This window comes from Phyllostomus hastatus, unplaced genomic scaffold (assembly GCF_019186645.2).
Source record: "Phyllostomus hastatus isolate PE091 unplaced genomic scaffold, TTU_PhHast_1.1 phas_scaffold_114, whole genome shotgun sequence".
Lineage (NCBI taxonomy): Eukaryota > Metazoa > Chordata > Mammalia > Chiroptera > Phyllostomidae > Phyllostomus > Phyllostomus hastatus.
In genome coordinates, this window is record NW_025334006.1 from 8157827 (window position 1) to 8184280 (window position 26454).

Consider the following 26454-nt stretch of genomic DNA (forward strand, 5'->3'; position numbering starts at 1 on the left):
GCAACTGCGAGGGTGATGTGTCCCCTGGTAAAAATGAGTTTGATACCCCTGCTTTAAAATGTACAGAAATAAGAAATATTTGTAGTTATTAAGTGCTACAGTTGTAATAAAAAAAAGTATTATTGTACCTGATTCCATGTTTAAATAGGTACCTAGAATACTTTAGGCTCAGTACAAATGTGAAACAATGGCAATTGAACTATTAAAAATTATCATATCTCAGAACTGTAAAACAACCCGTTATCATTAGTTAAGTAACATTCTGTTTTCGAAATGATTCACAGTAAATAATGCCCAGATATGTAGAATTTTACAGGAAAAATTGGAAGATTTTTCATCTGGCTTAAAAATTATTTGCCGAGGCATCATCACTACAAAGGCAGTTAACCCTGTTCCATTCTGAAGCCTGGAGAGGGAGGGGGTATAACACTAAAATAGCAATAGCAATTGACCTTTTGTTTTATAGTGTTTCTGGGCACCCTCTGGATAAGGTTACCCTGGTTCATTAACTTTAATAACCCTTCCTCTTGGGCTCTGGGTTCTCAATGTTCTTTTTGAAAAGCAAGTCTCTTTGTACGCATAAATTCTCACAGCAAAGAAAACCCACATTTCCACAACAGCCTCATTGATAGCTGAGCAAAATAAAATCTGGCACGAAACAAGCATCCCAATGGAATGAATCCAAAATGTCATTCTTGTCTATGAATACTTTTTTGGTCCCAGTTGAAGTTTAATAGTAAAATTGAATAATCAGTCAGAAAGAGGACCATCTGACATACCTGAATGAAGTGCATAACACAATTTTAATTAAATCTTCAAATTGTTTAAGTTAAATCATTCAGTTATGAAATACTATGTAGAAACAAACACCAGCAGAAGTATTTATTATTTAATGCATAAGTAATACAAAAGATTTTTAAAGAATATAGAAATAACCGGACAGAACTGTAGTGAGAAGAAAATTAAAAAAGGAAAACATTGTTTGCAACAGGGTAGTAGTTTAGTTTACTGAATGTCCATTCTCATGCTTAAAGGTTGTGTAACTATTCATGCACATCCCTGGGGCAGTATAATCCTCCTCAAGAAGCAGCCCTCTCTTTTTTTCTTAAAGGAGAACAGGCTACAGAGGTCATCCATTTCTCCCAGCATTCAGAGGAATGTTTAGTCAGTATGTTCTGAGTACTAATCTGAATTGGTAAGCACTTTAGAGAAAGAAAAAAAAAAAAGACACAGTCCCTATCCTCAAGGAACTTACAGTCAAGTTGAGTATAAAACAAGTACATAAATCATCATGACCACAGGCTAGCTAAGTGCCGTAAGAGAGGTAAAAAGTACCATGAGGCTTCAAAAGAGGGAGGAGAGTACATCTGGTTAAGGGGACTCAGGAAAGGAAGGCTTCAGATAACAGGGGTATTTGCATCACGAGGTGGCTTTGTTGATAGAATGGGGAACATGAAGAGGGGATTTCAACAGAGTAAAAAATAAAGGTAAAGAGACAGAAAAACACAAAAAGTGTTTTAAAAGCCAGGGACTCTAAAGTCAGATGGATCTCAGACAGCACTGCAACTCTACCACCACAGCTGTGCAATCACCACAAAGTTCCTTAAGCACTGTTTTCCTCATCTCTAAAATGACACAGTTTTTAATCTCATAAAGCCACTGTGAGAATTAAATAATGTGTGCAAAGTGGTAAAAACTGTAATTAATAAATGCACTGTTCAATTTAAAAGAACACAAAAAGTAGTAGGTGAGGGTGAGGTTGAAAAGACGGGCAATGGCCAGAACACAGAAGGGGTTACATGACAATACCAGAGGCTAAGCATTTGAGGAGCCAGAGCCACAGATGTTGTAATGGAGTAGCTGCAGAAGACCTTAGGCAGAGATGTAGCATGGTCAGATCTCAACCAGCAGCATATGAAACTGACAGAAAAGGAGGAGCCAATGAAAGAAAGGAATTGAAGTAAATTGACCAATAAAAGCCTATTGTTAGGCCAATTGTTCAAAATGTTACACCAATTTCACTCTAAGAGACTATAATGAATCAATCATCAACCAATAAATAAACCTCTCATTACTCAGGCCACAAAAACTAAAATTCAACCATATTCTTTGGTACAGGTCTTTCTGGTACCAGTAGTAAACTCTACAGCTACTGAGTACCAGTAGTACTAATCTACACATCTTATGCCCACTAAAAATAAGGTAGAAATGTTAATACATCAATGTCTTTACCTATTTTTCACAAAGAGGCAGACTTTTTATTTTAAGAGCCCAAATGCAGTACCTAACTCTTATTTTTTAGGGGTAAATAAGATTGTGCTGATTGCATTATTGTCCACAAGATGGCACACTATTTTTGTAATTAAACTGATTTTCCCCCGCTTTGAAACAGTGAAGAATGCATGTACTAAGCACTGACAGGGTAGGCCCAACCGTAGATAAAATTCATATGTCAAATAGAAGAGGTAGGAGAAGTGTTAACAGGTTAGTGAAGGAGGTTAACTTAATAATTAGTTTAATATAGACACTGAGAAAAAAACAAGTAAAATAGAAAAAAAGTTTTAAGAAACTTAAAGGTACAGGGATTATAAATAATAAAACTGACATATACACCAGTAGAACAAAATATTACATTCCTTCTCTGTCATGGTATGGAACGATAGAATTCACTTAGGATGGAAGAAAGGTTTGAAAATTAAACAGTAAAATTTATGTCATCCTGTACTTTCTAAAATTATTCTTAGAGTTGTAGTAAATGGAAAAAACTATAAACTAAAAAAGGAAAAGAAAATGTAGGTACTATTAAGTTTTTAATATTTAAGAAAACAAGCTACATGAAACACTATGAAGCAATAATTGCTCTGAAATACAAATCACTTTAAAAGGAACAAGTAATGAACTTTATGAAGTTTTACTCTAGTAGAGGTATCCTTAACTTTCTGAGTGAACATTCCCTTTGAGGATCTGAATTCATGGATTCTATCTTCCCAGAAAAATGTACAAACAAAATTTTGTATATAAACTGAACAGATTAAGAGCCCTCCCTCTGGAAACCTTCAAGATGCACACACATACTTTACCAATGGGGCTTCTCTAAATTCTATTTCACTATTTAGGCACCAACTTTATAAAGATAAAAATTCTAGGTTCTCCAAACTCTACTTGGGGAAAAATCATTATTTATTACTGAACCTACCTACTGCTTTATCAACAAAATTGTATTTTTTTAAAAAGATTTTATTTATTTATTTTTAGAGAGGGGAAAGGTGGGGAGAAAGAGAGGGAGAGAAACATCAATGTGTGGTTGTCTCTCACACACCCCCTACTGGGGACCTGGCTGGCATCCCAGCCTTATACCCAGACTGGGAATCAGACAGGGGCCCTCTGGTTTGCAGGCCAGCATTCAATCCACTGGGCCACACTAGCCAGGGCTATCAACATAATTGTTAGGTGGGGTTTTAATTTTTTAATTCTAAAAATCTTCTAAGTATACTTACAGCTTCCCTTCCTTTCTAAAATTTGGACAATATATATAAAAGATGAAATAAATATACCAAATAAATACTGGGTGAGTTATTGTTTTTTCCTGCCACATGGCCTTTTCAAGTTGTTTTAAATCGTTTTTCAAATTTTTAAGTTATTTAAAAATATTTCCACTGTGAGATTGTCAAAAACAACAGAACTAATCAGTATATACTATATATTAATGTTACATATAAAAATATATTATATAAATGATACATACTTTATATATAAAATATATTATTTCCTTTAACTCTCACTACAACTTAATTTATTATTCCCATTTTTATCATTATGAAAACTCACCCAGGATCAAATAAAAAGACAGTAGTAAAGTGAGGAGGATGCACGTCCCAGTGTGTCTACCGCACATGTGCAGGCACATAACACACACTGTTCCCACAGACTCAACCCCAGTTGTTACATCAAGGTTCTTTCAAATATTTACAAAAACCATAATCTCTCTGAAGGTAATTAAGATCAACCTGCTTAAGAGTGCACTGGTACATCCATGATGAAATAAATACCTAAAGTATATAAAAGTGCCTTGGTAAATCCTGCTATTAATAGTTTTATAATAGAAATAGAAGGATTTCTAGAAAAAAATATTCCAAGTATATGCAGTTTCTGCTCTTGTACCCAAATTAAACGCAGAAAGCATTAAATGTTACCCTAAAGAATGCAAAGCTCTATAAAACTTCTAATTTTTCTACCTAGATCCTAAGGTAATGATAAATACAGCTTTAAGAAAGCAATATATATATATATATACTAGAATAAAACAAGCAAGTTCTTAGTATATTGCAAAGAACAGTTCCTTCTATAATTAGTTCTTCTCAGCATTCTACAGCACTTTTCCAAATACAATTCCTTCTTAAAAGGAATGCTGGAAATTGATATTTTCTGCAACTTATAATATTTATTAATCATAGAAAGTTTTGATACTGCATTCTAAAGTAGAAAATTTAAAACCACTGGTAACTACCACCCAGACATAATGAATGTCAATAAATTTTGGTGTGTGTCCTTCTAGTATTCCCCTCAGTGGTCAACAACAAATTTAAAAAGAATGATCACTTCCGCCCCAATTCCTGTTTCAAGATATCAAAATGAAGATGAGAGGTCTGAAGTAGCACCTTCTTTGAAACACATCATTGAAACATATCATTTAAACATTTTTAAAAACCAAAAGGAAGAATCCCACACCGAGATGTTTTGCACACCATCCCTATTACTCAGACAAAGAATTACTTGCTTGGTTAACCCTTTCAACCTCAATATTCATGCACAGTTAGTATTTAAGCCTATTTGAGTTAGGGGCAACTTCATATTAATTGACCATCTATGATTATTTAGTTATACTAAATTTTAAGTTAAAGTCTGAAAATCTAGTTTCATCATCACCCATGGGCCTAAATAAAGTAAATATTCAACATCCAGAAAGTTTTTTAGAAAGCACTGAAGCAGATACAAAATGGCTCTAAATAAAAATCCCTGTCCTGGATAAATCCTAAATCTTCCACGGCAGAAATATGTGCTTAAAAATATATTTCCAAAGTACTTCTATTACTCTTTATGAACTGCTGCTGCTACTAGAAGTCCAGATACAGGTCAATTTTTCTTTGTAGACTTTGTTACCCTATCCTCAAAAGTTATCAAAAAAGATCATTGTTTCAATCATTCCACCTGGAGTAATATCCATAACTATAATAGTTAATCTTCGTATGCCTTCTTGTAATTATTATTCCTAAAGCATAAGAAGTAAATACTCAAACAACTCTTTCCCTTTCCTTGAGATATTTTTGTTTAAAGAGAATGGAGTTAGGGACGTTGACAATCAAGAGTTTGCTGAAATCCTATCCTTAATGCATAAATCAAAGGCATTACAGAAAAATACTTGGACCTTTATCACTGTATTGTAATTATTTCACTTCAAGGATCCCTGACCCAAATAATTAGCTTTTAATCTTCATGACTTGCTCATTCTAAGTTCTGTCGTAACATCTGATTATTGTTTGAATCTGTTTTATTTTCAAGCATCACGGATTATAGATTAAGAGGCGAATTTTCTCTTACACATGCACTTTACCTACTGTACAATAATCAATACAGTAAACACTGTACAAATTGCTTCTGTTCCCTAAAGATGTGAGCTTCAAATAAAAAGTGAACCACATTATTTTCACATTTTAAAAAATCAGCATTTTGTCTAGCGGAGCTTTTTCAAATAAACACCCTTCTTCAGTATATTATTGTCATACTTTAAAAAAAGAGTTGAGTAATATTTTCAGTTCTGACTGAGAAATAAAAAAGGCATTATAAATTCCACTGTATGTTCAAAAGAGGAAAAAAGCTACTGAAGACAATCTACACACAGTTTCATCTCTATTTTCATCAAATATTTCATTTTTCCAGATTAAAAATATCTGTACATACATCTGGTTCTTTAAGAAATAAGCATATGTACTGGACTCTCAGGCAAAAACCAAGATGCCTAGATGTCTAGGACTCTGCAGAGGAGTGAAGCCTATTTCTGTGGGAGGGAAGAGAGGGCCAAGATCAGGAAAGCAAATCCCTAGGTCTTGAAATGAACCTTTTCTAGAGACCCTAATGATATTGCCAAACAAGTTAACAGGTAATACCAATTTAGTAGGTAATTTAATTTTTTAAATTATATTTTACTGATTGTGCTATTACAGTTGTTCCAGTTTTTCTACCTTTTGCTTTCTTCACCCAGCACTCCCCACTCCCTCAGGCCATCCCCACACCATTGTTCATGTCCATGGGTCATGCGTATAGGTTCTTTGGCTACTCAATCCTACAATGTACTTTACATCCCGATGGCTACTATGTAACTACCTATTTGTACTTAATCCCCTCCCATTCCCACACACCCCCTCCCATGCAGCAACCATCAAAATGCTCTTCATATCCATGATTCTGTCTCTGTTCTTCTGTCTGTTTAGTTTGCTTTTTAGATTCAATTGTTGACAGCTTTGTATTTTATGCCATTTTACTGTTCATAATTTTGATCTTCTTTTTCTTAAATAAGTTCTTTTAACATTTCATATAATAATGGTTTGGTGATGATGAACTCTTTTTTTTCTCTTGTCAGGGAAGCTCTTTACCTGCCCTTCAACTCTAAATGATAGCTGTGATGGGTAAGGCAGTCTTGGCTGTAGGTCTCTGCTTTCAATGACTTTGAATATTTCTTGCCAATCCCTTCTTGCCCATAAAGTTTCTTTTGAGAAATCAGCTGACTGTCTTATGGGAACTTTCCTGTATGTAACTAACTGCTTTTCTCCTGCTGCTTTTAAGATTCCCTATTTTTAAGCTTTAGCATTTTAATCATGATGTGTCTTAGAGTGGGAAGTTAATTTTAAATAAAATATTATAATTTCTTATTATTTACAAAATATTTGTGAAAATACATTAATATTTAGAAGACTATCTACATTAAAATAATTTTTACTCTTAATTATTTTATGATCTACAAAACAACTTATTTATTCCTGAAACACTATGAGTGAGCATAACACAACAGAAATGAGTTACACTGGAAAACGTAAAATATTACTTGGATGAATACTGGCATTCTGTAGCATAGCTGTTTAAAATCAGATAACAAACTAAAATCATAGCAAATTCTTGGTATTATTTGTTTTTCAAGATGGTAATTTGAAACCTATTACAATTTTAGCATTAACCTCTAAATATAATGGTATTTAAGCTGTCCGAGCCTGTAAAAATCTAAGGAAAATTTTCAATACCAAATTATAGATTAAAATTTAAAAGGCAACAAAATAAAATAACTAAAATAAATTATTTATAGGCTTGTGAACAATGTTTAGCAATTAATGGATCCACCAACGCTTAACCTACTAATTTGGTAGTCTCTCCCACTAAAAATATATCGTAAGTCTGTTTTATTACTATAATTCTCATAGTATGGCATTAAAATATAAATGCACTGAAAATCTAGAAATATATCAGTTTACAATGAAAATCAGATACAAATAAAATCACTCACATACACAGCTATAAAGGGCTACACATTACATTTCTTTTAGGTTATCTAATTCCATTTGTGTAGCAGCCTCTCCCCTCCTGAGTCACTGCCTAGTTTAGATTGTACCCATGGCCAATGCCTATTTTCTCTGCTACTAGGTTATGGCCAATAACATTTAACCTTTATAATGAATGGAAAGTATATTCATGTTTATCTGATATTTAAAAATGCGTAATTTTTTTAAAAATTTGCTTTCCATTTCAAGTATCCCTCACCTGTTTGAACATCAATAACCATCTGATGGCCTCCTCTCATTCCTGGTCTGTTATCTTCTCCATCACCTGAAATAGAAACAGTATTTTCTTATAAAGGAATAATATAGAACCAGAAAACCCGAGTAACATATAGTCTGTAATGACTAGTAAAAATAACAGGTAGTTATTCTTTCAATATTAAGTAAAAAGATTCAAAAAATAATATAACTAACAGCTGGGCTTATAATAATTATCTTGCTCTTTTTACCAATTGCTTTCAGGCTATTAATGCAATTGGAAGCTATTTTCAATGTATTTATGACCAATGCCATAAACCAGCAAAGACACAGAATATTCCACAAAAACCTAAGACAAGATAACTTTAAACTACTGAAGTAAGAAAGTGAAGGTGGAAAATAATTACAGAATTACACATCAGGTGTATAATCAAGGCATAGCTTATAAGTAGAATGGGTTTTTAAAATTCATAAAACCAGCTACCTAAAGCTAAGATGTTATCAAGTTTTATACTAATAATGTTCTTACTGTGTTAACTTTGTGTCAATATTTCAGAAAATAGTTCGCATCCAATAGATCACTATTTTATATGAGTACTGACTGAGAACATGTAAGATTTGCTTTCCTTTGATTGATATTTCCATCAGTGAAACTTTTAAACATCTGTAGGAGAAAACTATTGTTAAACTTATAACTAATAATCTTACTTTATACCAAATCTTAATATAAATGAAGATATAACTTCATATCAATAATTCAACAGGTTATAGGATTCTAATGTCTTACCCTTTCTGATATAAACCAGAAAACTGAAGGGTTTTTAACAGCTTTCACATTAATTGAAATATATTACTTTGGCTAATAACTTTCTTTGTAAAATTATACAAAGTATATTTCGTCCTATGTAAAATAGCAAACACCCAACTTTTTACTAATTTCACAGGGGTACTATGAAAAAGACTAAAATGTTAGTTCTTATACATAAAGAATAAGATCAAAACCAAAGCTTTTCATTACTAGTATATTCAAGAGCAATCATTTGAAAGTTCTCTGCAAATTCTTTCTTCTTTCTAATAGTTAGATTTTGATTTTGCAGCTCATTATCACTGAAGTTTTGTCCTTTCCTTCCTTCTTCCCCCAGTAAGTACTGGCACTTGCAAAAACATATTAAGAAAAATGAATCTATTGTTGATATGTTTGTATTTTATATATTTAATCCATTAGTTTTCAAATACACAATTATAGTCTGGTTGCTATAACATCTATTTCTTTAAAGAAAATTACCTCACATATGACTCATAAAATAGGAGAATGCTATCCATAACAGAAATTATAGAAGCTCATGACAATTTTCTCCAGTATATTAACGTTCAACACTATCAGAAGAAAGCTTTCTCATGATTAAAGAGACGCCCTTAGCCATCAATATATGAAGACCATAGGAAAAAGGTGAATATCCATAGAACTGCCTTCTTTTAGTGCAAGTAGTTTCATTAAAGAACTGCTACCTTTTCTACTATGTTAACCAACTGGCAGAGCAATGAGTGAAGATAAGGTGAAAAAATTTCCCCCCTCTGAAAAAATGGATGAAGGAAGAACACTATACCCTAGATCAAGTTATGATTAAAACAGCTTTTATTGGAAGCAAATACATTCAAACAAAGCAGCATGAGCCCTACAGTTTAAGACTCCAAAGTCATTGTGATGTTCCATATAAGTGCCTGCAAAAATTTAACTATACTAATATTATTTATTTTTATTAGAATTACTACTCTCATTTTTATTAGTACCTGGTTATAAAATTTCAAAGATCTAGAATAGTATGCCCATTTACATTATTCTCATGAGCCCTATTAGCTTAAGTGAACAATTCTGCAGAACTTAAGGTTTTTCAGGAACATGTCTGACATTGTAACACAATGACCTGTAATTTTACAGTGTCTCTATAAAAGTAGCTCATGATGGCATTCTATGTAAAACTTCCCAATCTTCTGTTATAGCAGTAAAATAAAGAGTTTAAAAAAATTTTTAACATCATAAATTAAACCTGCCATCTAGTTAAGGAACCTATGTCTTATTTTAAACACCTGTTCTTCATTAACAGAGCACTGTGAAACTCAAGCTACTGTAGGAAAAGTGAAAATGAGACATTACAGCAAAAGCGCCCACAACCTAGAAGGCAGCGCTTACCTTTGGTGCTTTTGGGAATGATTTGACTCCACCGTGGCTTATATTCCTGTTGACTGATATACTGATTGAACAAGCCATCTGCAAATATCAAAGAATAAGAAAGAATTACACTTTAACCAGTTTACGTTTTTTATTGTAGCAAAAAAGACAAAAATGTAGAAGCCTACATTAAGGGAAATTACTAATATGTCATTAACACAATAGCACATTTTCATAAAATAAGTCACTTCAGTTTTCATGCTACCTCAATACAAAAAGTAAAATATTAGTTGACACAACCATGTAAAAATTGTTTTAATGGCAGCGCATATTAAACTTACTATGCTTTCCCCATTTTTGCTACTTCTATAATTTCAGAAAAAAACCTAGAATTATCTTCTGGAGGGCGGGCCCCTTGCAATACAGGCTTCCCTCGCTAGATGGGTGTTCTAGAACCCATCTGTATCTGTACCAACTGGCGTTGTTGTGGGAGGCTGAGTTTGGTTTCAGTGAATTTTTTTTGAAGACTCAACATATTTGCACACTTCATGATAGGTGATTTATGAGTGCACCTGCCCACACCATGCTGAGTGTTCAGCAGTTTTTGACCAAAAAATGCATGACCCTGGTGCCCCACCCTCCCTATGCACCCAATCTTGTCCCGAGCAACTTTTTTTTTTGGTTTCCCAGGTTGAAAAAAGTCCTCAAAGAGAAACATTTTGCCAATGTGGAAGAGGTGAAACAAAAAACAGCAGAAGCACTAAAAGGCATCAAAATCAACGAGTTCAAAAACTATTTTGAGCGGTGGAGAAAACATCTCAATAGGCATATTGCATCAAATGGAGAGTACTCTGAAGGTTACTGAAGTTTAAACGTGTAAGAATAAATACACAATTTTTAATAAATAAATACCAGTTTTTGGGGGGTCTCCCTTGTATAAGAAGACTAAAGAAGAAAACGGGAGCTCCAACAACTTTGGTTTAGGCCCTTATATCTTCAGGAAAAATCAAAACTAATCTTTTAAAGTGAAAATGCCATTTTCATAGTTTTCTTTGAGTATAAAATTACACAGAGATAAGAGTAACAGTTAAAGAAATTAGTATATTTATTGCATATTTACTAAATGTTAGAATCTATGCTATCTTAATTATTTGATTTAATTCTGAAAACAACCTTATGAACTAGGCATTAGCACCTAAATTTTATAGATGGGGAGATGTGTAGAAAAATTAAGAAACTTAACCAAAAGCACGTATCTCCTAACCAAGACCACATATCAATAAATTCTTAATCTACTTCTTAAGAGGATTTGTTGCACTAGTTACTATAACGGTCATGGAGCCTCAACTCCCCCACATGCATCCATTCTATCCCAAATAATGATCAGTCCTTAATCCCATGCCCCTCGCCAAAGATTAATTTAACAAAGATATGGAACATAATAGTGGCTAATGAAACATGAAGATTTTGGGGGGTTACATCTAGGACATGTTTCCTACTTTAAAATAAACATACAGAGAAGAAAAAACTTTTACTCTTCTATAAATTTTCGTATCTGTATACAATGTACACAAATGCTACAGCCAATCTATAGAAGCATAAAAATGAAGTCAATTCTATAATGATGACAGAAACTAAATCACAGAGTCAACCAACCATGAAAACTACCTATGGACTTCTTATTATGTGATATTTCATTACCATTCAAACTAGGGTTTCTTTTATGGGAGCCAAAACAGGTAACTTAGAAAGTTCACTTTATGATAAATTCTTTCATTGGATTCTGATTTCAATCTGAGTAAAGATTTTCCCTTTTGCTTAGTCACTGAAAGCAAATACGTCTCTAAAGAACATTTAAGTAAAACTGTCTGTTCTTCATTACTTGTATACTCACCAGAGACTGTAATATACACAAATCTCCCTAATCTCTTCTCTGGGTAATTATGAAGCTCAGTGGTAACCACACCCTTCCAAGCTTTTTCAGATGGCTTTAATGGAAACTTCCATCCATATACTCATCTAGGTTCTCTTTTTCTTTGCCTTTGGGACTGTCCAAAATTCTTTATTGTTAAATTTTTATTTATTGATTTGAGCGGGGGTGCGAGGGGGAAGTGGGAGAGAGAAAGAGAAACATCAATTTGTTTGTCATTCCACTTATTTATGTGTTCGTTAGTTGATTCTTGTATATGCCCTGACCTGGGATCACAATGCTCTAACCAACTGAGAACCCAGCAGGGCTCAAAATTCTTTTATTAATGATTCATTAATATTTTTATTTTGAGTTATAATCAATTATTACTTTAAAAATCCACTTCATAAACATCCAATTGATGCTGACTTACCACTAAAAAAAAAATAAATCATCATGTTTGATTTATAATACAGAATACACAATATATTATGTTTACATGCAGTTACTAGACTGTCACACAAAAGATAAAAAATACAGTATTTTTACATTTTTTAAGATTTACATTTTCATATGGTTTATAAAGTTTAAAAAGTTCTCTGTACATAATTTCATGTGTTACAGAGTTTATACATCCCTATTCTCATGGCTGTACCACCACACAGATGTATCTAAAACTACAATGCTGCACAGTTTTGTTTAGTATTTTTACTTCATACTCAGTCTTTGCACCCATATACTATTACCATTATTTTTGAAATGTGAATTACAAAGGAAGTAAAAGTAATTATGCAGACTTTTTAATATACAAAAAATGAGATAAAATGTTATACTAGATCAACATTTATCAATTCCATAGTTAAGTAGTTCTGTTTAACTTCCTGAATTGCTTTCATACAGGTGCATGCAAAACTAGCAGATTACGGATTGTTTTAATAATATTAAAATGTTATTACAATCTGACAATACTTCGGCATTAGAAATGCAATTATCTAACAACCATAGCCTGTTGATTATTTCTGCTTTAGCAGACACCTTAGCTAATACATTACATACTAAAATTCACAGAAATGGCAATATTATAATTCCTAAGTCTACAGAGTCTGCATCAGATAGTAAGCGATCATTTAAAACAACAACAACAAAAGTGTTTAACATTTAAGAGTATATTCTCTGTTTTGAGAATGGGGAAGAGGAGAGATTTAAGATAAACCATTAAAGGAGTATCCATCTTCCCTGCTAAGGAAGCACTGGTCCACTCCCAATCTGTTTAAATAAAGACACCTGAAGCTTTACAAAAGGTTTAAGATGGGCTATACTATTCATCTTTAAAAATTTTTTTAAAGTAATAAATTGAAGGTATCAATACCTTCCCTCCTCCCCCAACTATCTAACCAATGAGAAAAATCGAGTCTAATGTCTAGAGTATTGTTAATTGTTTGAGAGGCACAAACCCATTTGAAGGTTTAGGATTAAATGTGAAAACAGGCCAGATCTGACCTGGATAATAAATAGAAAGTAGGTATATTCCAGTCTATGCAATCCCTGCCTAGATAGGGGCTGGACCAGAAAACTACCTACTCCCCCGGTTATTGCTTTAAAACCGGACACATGCTTTAAATTCTGACATAGAACAATTTGATTTCTAAGATGGAAAGCACAATGTCTGTGCTACTTTGAAGCTGTAGAAGAAAGAGCACTCTTGATCACAGGAAGGAGAGCAACTGAGACTCTCCACAACTCATATTTTCACAAGAATCTTCACTTTCACTTTCATCAAAACAACCTCCTCCTGGTATTGTTGGCAGCCCAGGGACACTACAGTAGCTGTTGTGGAGGTTTTCAGCTGTGTGCCTTGACAACCCAAACCAGTTTCTTAAGACTGGGTTTGCAACATTCAGGAGAATATTCGGCTAGGCATTTAGAAACTAACTCCCTCCAGTAAATTTATTTGGTGTTATTAACTTTGGAATGTTTTGTAACAAGCAGGAAAAATTTCAGTAATTCAATGGATTTCAAAGTTTCTACTTCCAAATTGAGAAGGCACAAAGCTAATACAAATGGATTTTGCTTTTGAAAAGGTAAATCAGCAGTTGTAAGCTTTCAAATGAGCTTCTAGTTTATCAAGGCTCAGTATTTCCTTCCTTTCTGAAGTATGACAAAGTACAACAGTGCAAAAAGTTAAAGGCAGTAGAAGCTCCAATTCATACTGCAATTTTTCTGAAATTATTTTTCCCATCCATTTTATGTCAGAGGCAGTACATTTGCACTGACTAATCCAGATTACATCATGAGTGGATGGAAATACTGCATTCTTCTTCAACTCTTCTAGCAGCCAGCAAAAAAACAAGACTCCAATGCAAGACAAATGTTTAAGTTTCATCTTCATAAGAGCCAAGAATCTCCTCAAAATACTGACAGCCAGGACAAAAGTTTCAGTGCAAGATCCAAAGAAATTGCCTAAACACCTTCTCCGGTAGCATTTCTCAATCTTAGACACAAAGTGTTTTATCAGTAGCCTCAATCAAGCTCGGCCGTTTTTCTCGAGGTTGGAATCTCTGTTCCTGTTCCAGGTAGACATTCGACAATCTGAAGAGCTGGACCCCTTTATGACCTCCCGAATACTCTGCCCCCAAATCCTTCACCGTGCTGGAGATGCACCTCCACCGGCATTTGGCATTGCGGACTGGAGGTGACTGGGTGCAGCGTGACATCCAGACCTGTCTCCAAGGACCTGCCACCTCAGCGGCGCCCCCTGACCAGCATCTGACCCTTCCCCTCCATCATGGCCCCCACGGTCTTACAACCCCGGCTTCATTCCCGGGCACCCACCCTTCTGGGGTGGAGTGTTGGCCCTTCAACCCCTGCCCCTCTAACAGGCACCACGGTTGCAGCCCACGCCTCAAAATCCTTATAAAAAGAAAGTTCTAATGTTATTTCCTTTTAAAGTTATAACTGATAAATTAGATTTTATATTTTAATTGGTAAAGTAACAGGAACAAGTAGGTTCACAACTTATTTTAGTGAGAGTGTTTCTATAATATAATTTACTCCCCATGGGCTTTTCTGACAATTTTTGCCCCATTCAGCTTATTTTAACTAATACTCTTCTCCCATTACAAGAGTGGAAATCCTTTCTTCAGATAAAATGTTGTGGAGCTCTTAATAATAGTAAAGGTAAGATTATAGTAAAAAATATTAATCATAAACTTAGAATTATATGGAAACAAAACATAGTAATTAACTTTTATTCAGTTTTGAGAAAGGCACATAAAAGTTAAATACTAGTACTTATGAAACCTTAAACAGAAAGAAGATGATTTTAAAATATACACTAATTCTACATAATGGCTACTGGAGAGAAGGCAGAAAATGTACAGTATGGGAATAAACAGAAATGAGTAGAAAACTGAGAAAGAAGCAAATTGCACACATGAAAAATACAGAGCAAAAATAGTGAAATTTAGAAAAGTAATAAATTTCACAGTATTTAAGAGCAACCACTGTATTATCTGTCTCCCATACTACCTAGTTACACTAACTAGTACACAACTTTTGATAAGTCAAGTAAGTACCTCATCTGAAAAAATGGTGTTTCAGAGTTGCTTAGGGACTGAGTTTCTTCCAAATTCAGGCACTCTAGAATTTCACCATTGTTAGAAGCAATATATTTACTACAACTGCGTGTGTCTGGCTGACTCCACCTTATGTTCCCTCTTAGAAAAGTCTCTTATCTCTCTTTGCCCTTCAACCTTCTGTGACTATTCTGAAAGAGGAATCACAATCTCACTGGGGAAAATATTTCTCATTCTCCAAAAGGAGCGATCACAGAAATAGTACTAATCAGATACAGGACACCATCCCTGATTTTGTCATGCTAAACACAGCAGGTAAAATTCAAGTCTTTAACTCTACCCATCAATACTTTCATGCAGTTTTTCTTCTATCAAACACAACTGTTGTAACAAAATACCGTCAGTAATTTCCAAATTAAAAAAAAAAAGGCACTCTCTCAAGCATTGTAATTTTTGTAAAATAATTTTGTAAATACATATACAGGCACATGAGTGGCAAAAATACAAGACTGACATACATCCAAACATTAAAAATAACTTTCTTTGACAGGAATACAGTGACTTTTGATGAGAGTTTCTTCTTCATACTTTTCTATTTTTCCAATTTTTTTGCATCGAACACTAAAATTACCAGAAGAAAAGCCACAAAACAACTAGATATATGGAACTATTTTTTGAACCTTGGGAGAACTTTGTAACACACTGTTATTACCAACATAAGCCAGTTTCACATCTTTTCTTACCCCTGAAATATCTATTCTTCACAGCTCACTAGACACATCCATGTTTCTACAAGCAGTGCCTGCACGTGGACATTACTTGGTTTTAACGAGGACAAAGAGAGCCAAATACGCCCAAAGGATTTACAATCAGGCTTGCAGAGGGTATTACTTCCAAAATTTAAAATATTAAAGTACTCCAAACATAAACTATTAGAATTATGATCTTACTCTAGGTAGATAAAACTAATCTTCTCTTGAATAATGACAGTTAATAGTATAGAATCAGAGATGTTCAGTATATAATAAGCACTGGGAATAGAAGAAAAGGCAGGGGGTAGGAAACTTTCCTAGCCACATAGTTGTCATTTCCTTTGAGTCATCTTAATGTTACTAAGTTCCTTATATTTGAACAATCTAATCACAGAAATCCTACTTTCAATAAAACATATTCCTAGTACATAGTGGCGCCCTGACAAGTCACACCAGTGCACACAGAGCAGTTAAGCAAATAGCTTTTTAAAATTGTTTTGTAAACTTTTAAATATGCCTTTCTCTTTCCCTAACAAATTTCTTTTGTCTTCACTAGTCTAAAAGTCACACAATTCTTTTTGATAGCTCTTACTCTTCTGTGGAAACCAAGAGAAAACTTGAAGAAAACTGTTTAGATACAGCATTATCAAATCTGAAAATAACTTTTAAAAAGACCTTACCAGAGAAAGAAATGACTTTTACTGAGTGTCTACTGTGCAGAAGAACCACAAGGTGTACTCATTTACTACTTAAAATAAACCTATGCAATGGTCATTATTAATTACTGTAAAGATTAGAAAATCAAGGTTCGGAGAAGTTAAATAACATGCCCAACAACTAACTCTAAAGAAAAAGGTATAAAGCCCAATTCCAAAGTCCAAAATCTTTTCAACTCTTCTTGACTGCATGTGACTACAGATACACACATATAAAGTTAGTAATCTAACATTATCTACTCCAGATTAAAAACATTAGACTAGTTTTTAACTTGTAATCTAAGTAAAATGCTATGATAATAGATATGGCAAAATGAAAAAAAATACAAAAAAACTACTTTAGGAAATAAAACTCACCATACCAGATCATTCTACTACAATATTAAATAAATCCAAGATAATAAAAGAATAAAATTAATGGAGTTGACATACATCAACAATGATTTAAAGAAAAAAATGCAATCCCTCTCTTAAGACACTGGCTACTGTGGCTAAAGTTTGCTTGTCATGCTTTGATTCTTCTCTGGAACACTGCCATTATTCCAGACTTACCAGAAGCATTCCTGTTAGTTGGAAGTGGCTCCATAAAAACAATGACCAGTTTGTGAAACTAGCTGTGCTACCAAAAAAACAAAATCAAAAACAAAATCCCTCTCTTCTGGAGAAATCATGGCGTCATATAAGACACAAAAGCTAGAAACTTACATATTCCAGCCTTCTCACATCTCTCTATACTACAAATATCCAACTCTATCATTCTCTTCTTGACATTTCCACTTCAAAATATTAAATCATCTAACCACCCCAAACAAAAAAATAATATATTAAAAAAAAACTGTGTTGCACTTTGCAGAGAAACATAATAAAGATGACCCTCATTTAATCTATTATAATATACATTACTGACTCTTGTCAGGGAAACTGGGTTTACATTAAACAGTCCAGATCAAATCTGGAGTAGTTTACATTTAGTTGCTATTTTCAGTTAAATAACATAATTGAGAATCTTCTTTTATACCTTCAAAAAGAAAAGCAGTAATATAAATATTTATTAATAGTTTGTTAAACGGTAAATTCTGTTTCAAAACCATAAAAGACCATAAAAGTTTCAAATAGTAAATTATGTTTCAAAACCATAAAAGTTTCTTCATGCTAAAGAAACTTCATTTTTTTAAAAGAAGAAGTTTAAGTTTTGGAAATCAAAGTCATAAGGCTAAAATCCTTTGAGGCAATCAATAAAAATGCTGGAAACATTAAAGCAAATATTTTTTTCAAAATATATTGCTTTTAGTACCTTGTTTTAATGTAAAGGAACTCCCTTTCAGGATCTAAAAACAGTGAAAGTTCATGTCTGTCCCAATCTTACCATGTCCCCCTACATTTCTAATTCTTGAAAGGTTCTTACAAAAAAGCCTTTTGTTCTAAAAATATATATATATATTTAGGCTTTCTATTGAAACAAAGACATTATAATTTACAAAAATATGACAACACCCATTACACTATTTTGAAAGTCTCAAAAACAAATTAAAAAGTGAGGCACTTAAACATGCCTGTGAACTATCTACATTTAAAAAATCACTTCTATGTTTTAAAGAGGAAGTCAGGCAGTTGCTAATATTTCTATATGTCTAATTTGTAACAAAAATCTAAAGCAGGAAATCAGAAGACTCTGATAAAAGTGTGCTATAAAAAAGAAATAAAAATATAACATAGAAGAAAGCACACTAAGACCTAGGAGCTAACAATTTTCAAACTATTTAAAGGCTTCAGGTCCAATACAACCTTATTTTTTCCCTATGATGATTATAAATAAAGACATTTCATACAGTCCTAACTAGGCACAAACTGTTCTTGTCTCCAACAGTGAATAGTTTCTTAAAATGTACATGGTTAAAAAAGAAAACTGGGGAAGGAAGCTTTTATCAAAAGAAAAAAATGTTCAAACCTCATCTGAGATCCAATCATAGAATTACAGTACTGCTATAAAAACAGAGGTCACATTAAAAAATTAAAAATTCACTTATAGGTAACACATAGAGCATAAAAACCTTTTTGATAATTCAAGAATAATAATGGGTAAAACAGATTTTTTTAAATAATGCATTTCAGCAATTTTTTCAAATTCTGAAGAAAAACATGAATTAAGGCAGTTATAGTACAATAATAAATAATAGGGAAACTGAACCAGTAAACATTTACTAGGACAGTAAAGTATAGCGGTAAAGAGTATGGATTCAAATATTTGCTCTCTGCCACTTACGAACTATGTTATCTTAGGCAAATTACTTATTCATCCTCATTCATTAAATGGGGACAACAATAATATCATAGAAGACAGGTATGAGAATTAAATAAATTAATTCACATATAGGGTTTAGAAGAGTAAATGACACACTGTAACACCCTCAAATACATGTTATTTATGATGATGATAATTATGTCATATGTGGAACTATAGTTAGCAGAAAACTAACAATCTTTTATGCACAAAATGAGAAATAGAACACAAAGGCTAACAGGACTTCAGACAAGGGGGACGCAACTGGGGTACGGAAATAATACAAGAAGCTATTTTGAAAGAGCGGGCCTTAAAGAGTGAGTTAAAAGTAAATAGGGATGTAAGGGGAAGTAATCGGGTAAGGGAATACAGCATAAACAAAGGCAGAAAGGCATGAATGGGCAGGAATATGGAAAGAAGCCCTTTCTAAAACCAGTCTGATAGTTGGGGGGAGGAGGGAAAGTGTTTTGCACCTTGAGTACTGCTGAGAAGAAACAGTATCCTAAGGGAAAAGCAAAAATGTTGCTATCCTAGAACCCAGCCCTAGCTCCTAACCCATAACAAACTTATCTCACTCAAAGAGTAATAAAACAAAAAAAAGATTAATAATACTTAAAAAAATAAATCAACTCAAGAGTTATACAAAGATATAAAAAGGAAAAGGAGAAAAGAATTTTTTAAGTGGCAAATGACCCTGATTTAATAACAACAACGACAGAAAGCAGGCATGTAACAGATGAAAATAGTCAAATACTTTTCCATGAATATAAAAAAAGTTAATTAAGCAACACTCTCTATAAAACATCAGTACAAATTAAAGATGTACACAGTTGGAAAGTAGAGATATAAATAGTTGGAAAACATTTGGTAAGATGATAGATAAGAAGAAATAAAACATGAATTGTCAGATTTGAAAGCAAAGAGAAAGAAAAACATGAAAACACCACAGAAATGAAGGCCAGAGTGTAAGACCCTACTAAGATACACAGTAACGGAAATGAGATGAAAGGATTTCAAGGAGCTTAAAGAATTCAACATAAATGTGCTGTTAAAAAAAAATGAGAAAAAGAAATAAAAGACAGACAAAGGCAGCTTACTTTTAATTAAAAGAAAACCAAAATACACAAAGCTAACAGTGCTGCCACACTGGAGTTGCCCTGTTAATATAACTTTAAAATAACCTAAAACAAAGATAAACAGTTAAACAGCTTTAGGAAAAAAGATTAAATTCAAAGGAGCAACAGTTGAAAATAATAGTACATTCTTGACAGCAGCAATAAAAACTGGTTAACAGGGCCCTGGCTGGCATAGCTCAGTGGATTGAGCGTGGGCTGCGAACCGAAGTGTCGCAGGTTCCATTCCCAGCCAGGGTACATTCTTGGGTTGCAGGCCATAACCCCCAGCAACCACACATTGATGCTTCTCTCTCTCTCTCTCTCTCTCTCTCTCTATCTCCTTCCCTTCTCTCTCTAAAAAAAAATAAATAAATAAAAACTTTTAAAAAATAGTCAAAAAAAAAAAAAAAACTGGTTAACATCCAAATAATATCCAAAAATGTATTTGAAGAAAATGTCAGCCTAGAATTCCATATTCAGCAAAATATCCTTTAAGAAAATAAATAAATCTTGCCCTGGCTGGTGTAGCTCAGTGGATTGAGAGTGGGCCTGCGAACCAAAGGGTCAAGGTTCAATTCCCCGTCAGGGCACATGCCTGGGTTGCAGGCCAGGTCCCCAGCAGGGGGCCCATGAAAGGCAACCACAAATTAATGTTTCTCTCCCTCTCTCCTTCCCTTCCCCTCTCTCTAAAACTAAATAAATAAACTCTTGAAAAAAAAAAGAAAAAAAAAGAAAATAAATTTTGAAGCACACAGACAGTTCATCTACATTAGAAGAAACTATAAAGGAAGTATTCCAGGCAGAAGGAAGATGATCCTACCTGTAAGGTCATAGATGCACAGAGTAATGAAAAGAAAAATCAGTAAATATTTGGGTTAAATTAATGAACACTGACTATACAAATCAAGGACAGTACAATTTTATAGGGTCTCTGAATCAAACTTCAAAATAAAGGACAACAATAACATGAACTGGAAGTGAGTAGGTGAGAGCTGCAAGTCCATGAAGTCCTTATATGGGAAGACGGAAAAGGTACTGATGAATTTTGATAAGTATGTATACTTGTCATAATTTCTAGACTAATCATAAATAAAATATACACAGAGTGTATCACTTCCAAATGAATAAAAAGGAAAAATAGATTAAAAGGTAAAAAACCAAAACAAAACAAATAAACAAGAGACAACCAAAGAGAAAAAAAGAGGATATGATAAAGTATATAAAGTAAAATGGTAGGTTTAATTGTGCACATTAACCAACAATTCAATCACATAAATAAATGGTCAAATCAAAAGATGACATTTTTTTTAAAAATCCCAACTACATTTCCAGGAGATACTTCTTTCAAAAAAGGATACAGAAGGCTTGAAAATAAAAGATGGAAAAATACAGGTTATGCAAACACTTAGCAAATGAAGTAGATGTCTTAATGTAAAACAATTTATAACTCAAGGCAAAACATTACTAGAGATAAAAATACATTTCACAATGAAAACAGATTTAATTCAAAATAAAAGATTAAAACATTTGTATGTGTTCAGAAACATGGTGTATGTTTAATGTTGTCTTCTAATATTAAAGCAAAAATTGACAGAACTATAAAAAGAGGATAAACAATTCCATAATCATTGTGGTAAGTATTAACACATTTTCCTTAGTAATTGTGAAACCCAGAATACCAATATTGGTAAAGAAGATTTATCCAACATGATTTAGCAAACTGAATCAAATGGACATATCTATAACTGTGCCCCAAAAACTAAAGAATTCACATGTTTATAAAAATTGAACAAAGTGGGGCATACAGTATGTCTCGTCAAATTTCAAAGGACTAAAATCATACAGAATATGCACTCCAACCACTATTCATTTACACCAGAAATCAGTAACAAGTAATAACCAGAATATCTTTATGTATTTGAAAATTGAAAACTACATTTCTATATAACTATAGCCCACAAAACAACCTTATCATTTCATAATAAAATTATTAAGCTGGATTAAAAATAAAAATACTTCACAGCACAACTAAAAGTAAGCAGAGGTGTTGATGGTGAAACGGCACAGTCAGGCTGGATCTCAGTTCAGCCACCTGGATACTTGAGATCTGGCTAAGGGGCTAAGACAAAGAATTCACAGTTAAGACTGAAACTGTAAGAGAAAGTTTATTTAGAAAGTCACACAGGCAGAATTGAGCATAGAAGAAATGGACTCAGGAAACAATTTGCAGAGACAAAAAAAGGGGCCTTGGAGCTCCAGAGAAAGCCAGAGGCAAGGAAAAAGCGCCTGGTAGGGAGGGCGTGGGGAAAGGCACAGCTTGCTCCATAGAGAGCCACACTGGATCCTCTGCTTTGAGGGTATTTATCTAGAGGTCTCAGGAGAGGATCCCCACAGAGTATTTCTCAGCTTTCCAAGAGTGCCCTTTCAGGGTCATGGTCTCTACTGATTGGTTGGTGCCAGGTCATCATTAGTCAATGCACCTGGTCTTGCCATCAGCCATGGTGTCACCTGTCTAGTTTTGCTGCTTTTCTGGGCCTGGAGTTGAAACACAACTGAGGCCTAGATGTATTAATATTTGACATGGGTAGGTCAGAACCTCTTTGTCCTGGGGGCTTAATGCTTAAGGGCTATTCTCCCACCCCTTTATTCCTTCCCCACCTAAGCACAGGGAGGAGGAGGGGTGTCTAACTCCCAAGACTAGTAACATACCAGGGGAAAAAAGGTCAGGGGAGGGTCCCAACCATATGACCAGAGATATGGTAGGGTAGGAAAAGTTACCCTGGGGGTGAGGTCCCAGCCCAGTTGTGCCTGTTGCTAGGTACCCAAGGCTTTCCACCCTGGTAACCTGGCCCACCATCCTTGCTTTGCTAATATCTTTCTAATTGCCTACCACAGAGGAAAATTAGTACCCTTAAATGGGAAAATAATAATGCCTGGAAATTAATAAGCTAAGCATCCATCTCAATAAGACAGCAAAGTAATCCCAAAGAGAGAAAGAAGACAATAATAAACATATAGCATAAGTCAAGGACATTAAAAATAACAGGAAGGGTTAACCATCCAGAAATTGGTTCCTTCAAAAAAACCCCCAGTGAACTTGATATCAATTCTGGTGAGAGTGACAGAAAGAAAAAGAAAAAACAAAAGGAACAATAAAAAAAAGAAACCTCTCAAGAAATCCTGCAAACATTAAACAGGTGAGGGGGCATTAGGAATATTTTCATGCCCATAAGTTTGAAATTTTAATTGACAATGACAAATTCCTAGAAAAATATAACTTGTCAAACCAACCAAAACAAACAATCCTAAAGAGTCCTACGACACTTAAAGAAATTGAATTGACAGACAAAAAATACTCCAAGCAAATTCTGACAGAGAGCTCCACGGTAAGTCTACCAAGTGTGTGAGAAAGAAATAACTCAAATCCTACACATATTCAGAAGATAGGAAGAACAGGTTAACTTCTCAACCCATTATGTGAGATTAGCCTAATAGTGATACTAAATGTGAAAAGGAAGGTAAGAGAAGGAAAAATTACAAGGCCAATCTTAATAATGACAATAGCTGGAAGACTTCTAACAAAACATTAGTCAATCTATATCCAAAATATAGTGAAAAATATAAGACAAAGTTAAGTAATCTGAGATTTAACATTAGCAAATCAATCACTGATTTCACATATTAATAAAGAAAAAATCATAACACAAAAAACAGAAAAAGTGGTAAAATTCACTAGCTATTTATAAAGTCTTAGTAATCTAGGAATGTGATACAGGATGTCCAAATATCATAGATCAAACATCATATTTAACAACGGAGTGTTGAAAGCATTTTTTTTGAGATCATGATACACAAGGAAATCCACTATCATTATCACTATCATGTCATCTCAACCTTGTATTAAGTATCCTGTCTGAAAGACTAAACATAAGAGGAAAAAAGTCATAAGGGTTGGAAAGAAAAATAAGTCATGCTACATATGTATTTTAAATTGAACAAAAACAAAAACATAGCAGAGCAGAATTTGTGATACAGAATTAATACAGTGCTTCCCAGGAGGGAAACTCCTGGCATCAAATGCCTACATTAAAAAAGGATCTCAAGTCAACAGCCGCTGCTTTCATTTTATGAAACTGAAAAAGCGCAAATTAAAACCAAAGCATATAGAAGAAAAGAAATAATAAAGACAAAGGAAGAAATTAATGAAATAGAAAGAAACAGAAAAATCAGAGAGAGAGGGAGAAAAGGCAACACAAAACAAAGAAACCAGGAGCTGTTTTCTTAAAATAAAATTGTTTTCTAGCCAGACTGCTAAGGAAAAAAAAAAGATAAAAATTACCAATATCAATAAGAGATGGCATAAAGATATTAAGAGGATAAATTATGAACAACTTTATGCCAATAAATTCACTAATAGGTAAAATAAGCGTACTCCTCAATAGGCACAAACTACCAATGCTCACTCAAAAAGAAATATAGACTATAAATAGTCCTACAGCTATTAACAATACTAAATTCGCAGTTAGAAACCATGCCACAAAGGTAACTCTAATATGATTTGAGATATCACTTAAAAAACTTTTAAGGAGAGAGAGGTAGGCCTGCCATATGATTAACAACCACTGCACAAAGCAAAGGGTAAGAAAGGACAGATAAAAGAGAGAAAAAACAGAAGAGGAGGGGAAGAAGGAAGGAGGGGAGGAAGGGTAAAGGAGGTACAAAAGGAAAGAGGAAAGGAGATAAAGAGCTCAACTTGAACTTTAGGAAACACTTGGACTAGTGAGCCTGTTGGAATGTTATTAATTAAATTTTAATCCACCTTTATCTCACAAAAGTAGGTTTTTATTTCAGTAGGAAATAAAGCAATTTCCTATTCCTAGGTGATAACTGTTGCCCATCATCAGTGGGTTCTACCTTTTTTCTCTGGCATTGTCAGAGGGGAAGCAGCAATGATTGGTTCCAGAATCCCCTCTAATGAATTATATAAATGGAATGTAGAGATGGTTCCAAGCAAATAAGAAGCTAATTAGAGATACTTAATTAAAATACAGACCATACTTGAAGAGTGTAGTAATACATACATATACTAGAAGTAATTTTTATTCCATCCGTGATAAGATGCTTGAGGGAAGACGCTTTTGATTCCCTAGATTTTCCTATTTAGCAGGCAGGAAATCCTTGACTTTCTCTGCTATGTTTTTAATGGAACAGAAGCCAAAAAACTCGGCAGTGTTTACTTCCTTATTTGTCCAACAAATTATCATCAGTGAAGTCAGCAGCAAAGTGAACAACCCTGGAAGGAATGTTTATTAACTAAACACTGTTGCAAGCCAGTTGAGGAGTCAAAAAAATATAACTTGGCTCTAAGTCTCAAGAACAGTTATTACCAATCTAACTTGGTTTCTTCCTAGAGAAGTTAAACCTCTGTAGTGTCAAAGTTGGACATGATTTTAAGAAATTTTCTTAAATGAGTATGAGTACAGTTCAAACAGTTTTAACATATGTTTTTGGCCTAATAATTACATAAACTGTTCATGGTTTTTGTTGTCTTGTTGCTTACTTCACCTTAACAAAATATTACATGCCTTAAAGATGAAGATTTGAAACAAAACAAAAACCCCACAAAATTACTGTGCCTTTCTCATTCTGTAAGATTAAAAAATTATAAAATTCATTCTTTGTAATGCATACATACATACATACATACATGTATACTTTTACTGTCTGCAGTTCAATGGTTTGGGAAGGATAATCATATACATTCTCTTTGTCTATATTCCGAAGTATATTGTTTCACACATAATCACTTATTTGCAAGTATCATCACCAATTAAATAAGCAGTAACGAGATAGAAGGCTGAGAGGAAGGTTTGCTGTTGTAACTCATGGGAGTTAGAAACAACTTATTTTGACTTTAAATTTATAAAGAAGGCAGTACTAGTTCTGTTTTCTTCCATTGTAAAATTCAACCAATACCTGATAAGTGAGTAACTAATAATACTGGATAACAGTGATAAGATTAAAATACAGAAAGTACTGAGAAAGTCTATTATTCTTTGTTTCTTTCTATAAAAATGTTCACCATATTTTATTCCAAAAATTTTATATTGAGCATTAACCTGCTTTTACTCACA

At 33.6% G+C, this 26454-nt stretch overlaps 1 protein-coding gene across 7 annotated transcripts in view; it reads right to left on the minus strand.

Moving 5' to 3' along the window:
* Positions 1-26454, minus strand: part of MKLN1 (muskelin 1) — a 335011-nt gene that overhangs the window by 74136 nt on the left and 234421 nt on the right. For all 7 annotated transcript variants that reach the window (XM_045855614.1, XM_045855612.1, XM_045855615.1 and 4 more), the window contains 2 exons: positions 9994-10071; positions 7807-7872 (listed from right to left, as the gene is read on the minus strand). In XM_045855614.1, coding sequence (XP_045711570.1) covers positions 7807-7872; positions 9994-10071 — 144 coding nt within the window. The remainder of the gene's footprint in view (positions 1-7806; positions 7873-9993; positions 10072-26454) is intronic.